Below are 2,756 nucleotides of genomic sequence, written 5' to 3' on the forward strand. Positions count from 1 at the left end.
TGTGGGGGTGGGGGGACGGTGTTGGGTTGTTCAACACTTTGTCTCTTACTTCTATGGTTGTCTTTATAATCCCCAGAGTGTAGAGTCCACTGAATCTGAGCTCAGTGTTTCATTTTAAAAACTGAAGGTTTTTGTCATCTTTCCTACATAAACACTTTAAACACAGGTGTGTGATGACCACAAGCTCTGACTCTTACAGTTTAGGAATTTTGTTGATATGACATACCGGTAGTTTATTCAGTCACTCTTATTGGTGCTTTTTTTTTTTTACTTTTCATCTGCCTGTCTTATTAAGAGTGTTGTCAGGGCTAGACATATGTGTGTGGTTACCATGGTGATCACAGCAAGCTACTGGTAGCAGCTTTATTTTTACTTTTTTTTTATCTTGTTTTTTCCAGACACTTTTTGTACAGTTTTTTTTTCATCAAACCATCTACATTTGGTCAGGCTTGCATATACTGTATCAAAGAAAGACTAATTACTGATGGTCTTTAGAGAAGAGAAATGAGGGATGTTGGAATATCGGCCACCTTTCAAAATCTTTTTCAAAAAATGTTTTAGTGTATAGTTTATAATGTGGTCTGAACATAAAATATTTCCACTCTGTAAAAACTGTCTATAGACTCTTTATTGCACCTCCTATATTTACTGTAATTTATTAATAAAATCTTGTGAAATGCCTTTTTAGGCTATTTCTGCCTGAAATGTTTCATTTTGACACAATCTAATGATGAATTAGTTGAATGTGATTATTGTAGCAGTGGTAGGCCACAGCAGTGTTGGACAGCCTGCTAATCCTGTCAGCTTTCCCTGTAATCAGCTCCCCTTTGACTGTGTCTGATATTGATCATGTTATTTCAACCCAACAGATCATTAACATGACTGGCACTTCCCACAAAGAGAAGAAAGATTGTGCTCTTTTAGAGCTCAGCCCCTCCATGTGCATTAGGAGCCATGGACACAGAATGAGAAAAAAATACTCCTCTTTTATCATCACTGCCCCACTCTCCTGAAAATGAACATCTTTCATTCATTTTCCTTTAACTGTCCTCTGAGCTCATGCTGCTGGCAGGCACACACCTACCAAAAGGTTGTGACTGTGGGGGAGTTATGTATGATCTTGTTATGTTGCTAATGGAAAGGTTGGCACAGGAATGTGAGCTGTTTTTTGTTTATTTATATATTTATTTTAATTTTTTGGTGGGAAGGACACAGGTGCCCTTGCAGAGCGGTGTGACGTGAGCGGACTGTGAATTTGCCAGGTGGCAGTGAAACAGAGGATAGGAGGGAGAGAAAGAAATGAAGACAGAGCAAAGCAAAAAGAAAATAGGAGCCGGTTAGTTCCTGAGAGAGAGCTGAATCCACAGGGAAGCTGCGATTGTGTCAAGAGCGTCTTTGTGACTGAGGCATTAGAATTTTCTGGAAGCATTCGCTGACGATTGGTGTTTGGCTTTAATGTGTGGATGAAAGTATTCAAAATCCAAAAGAGAAGAGAGTTCATTTTGTGCAGGTTCCCTGGAAAGAACTATTAAATAAAGCTACCCCCCTCTATGTCCACTCACTGGTACTTGAACACAAGCACAATCCAGGTTTTACACACGTTGGTCACTTAAGATACCTCTCGATGTAAGATTTATAGACGTAGTGATTGGCTTCATCACCACCCTCCACCATTCTGCGGCACTGCCATTTGCAATGGTTGATGAGCCCCTCCGCCCTCTCAAACATGGCCGTGCATGGGATTGGGGTGGGGGAAATGAGGGTGGGTGGCGTAAAGCTCACAGTCTACTATCACTCCTCCTCCTTGTTCTCTGTGCAGTTCTTTGGCCACTGCTGAAGGTCATTCTTCTTCCCTCTTCAGGCGGTGCTCTGTCCACTCCCTCGGATGCTTCACCTTTGTCACTTTTCTCTAAAAACAGTCGCTGAATGGACTGCCATGTTTTATAGTGCTGCGTCAAAAGAGGCGGAGTAGTAAAGAAAAATTCAATTTTTTGGGGACCGGCGTTGGGGGGGGGGGGGGGGGGGCATGACGTACTGCGGAGAGGAGGCCAGTTATTGGCCAACCAAGATGTCAGTCCTGCCCGCTGCTGCAGACGGACATGCCACTCGATGAATATGGATGAGAGCAGTGAAAAGGGTGATGCGGCAGGGAAGACCCCCCCACCCCACCCCCCAAAAAAACTGATGCAGGCTTGAACAATGCGTGCCGTCTTTCACTGAAAACACTCAGAGCCTGCATTAGCATTTTCTCAGACAATTGAGGCTGTGGCCAGCTGCAGGCATGGCTCAGATGCTGCGCTGAAACCTCTTTTTCTGCACCCACTCATGAATAAGACCTCTATGAAAAATCTCGACTGGCCGCATTCCTCAACACTACGGTTGCACCTATGCCTCAGCTAACGTTAAGATCCACTTCAGAGATTGTGCCCCGGCATTGATGGCGATCTGACAGAGGACTTGAGAAGCAGCCGATCTCAGAATGGGTAAGCATCAAACTCTTTTTGTCTGACTTGTTGAATTGATCCATCATGCAGGACTGGGAGTAGTTTTATTCATCTCCAAGCCCATTGCTTCATTTTGCCTTGTTTTTGTTCTATCGTCCTTGCTCCATATCAGGTGCAGGCTAGTCCATTGAAATGCAGAATGGTTACTTCGAGCTTTTGTGAGAAGGAGGGGAGGACGATCACAAGGCATTTCCTCTTGACGCAACAACCCCCCCCCCCCCCCCCCAAACTACATCAATACAACAAGTCAGC

At 44.0% G+C, this 2,756-nt stretch overlaps 1 protein-coding gene across 1 annotated transcript in view; it reads left to right on the top strand.

Annotated features, from left to right (window-relative positions):
* The first annotated feature begins 2,127 nt into the window (after nucleotides 1–2,127).
* Nucleotides 2,128–2,756, top strand: part of LOC119420608 (RNA-binding protein Nova-1) — a 189,525-nt gene continuing 188,896 nt past the window's right edge. The window contains exon 1 of the mRNA XM_037688024.1: nucleotides 2,128–2,483. Within this exon, the coding sequence (XP_037543952.1) occupies nucleotides 2,480–2,483 (4 nt within the window). The 5' untranslated portion in view covers nucleotides 2,128–2,479. The remainder of the gene's footprint in view (nucleotides 2,484–2,756) is intronic.

Source organism: Nematolebias whitei, chromosome 14 (assembly GCF_014905685.2).
Source record: "Nematolebias whitei isolate Nwh7 chromosome 14, NemWhi1, whole genome shotgun sequence".
Lineage (NCBI taxonomy): Eukaryota > Metazoa > Chordata > Actinopteri > Cyprinodontiformes > Rivulidae > Nematolebias > Nematolebias whitei.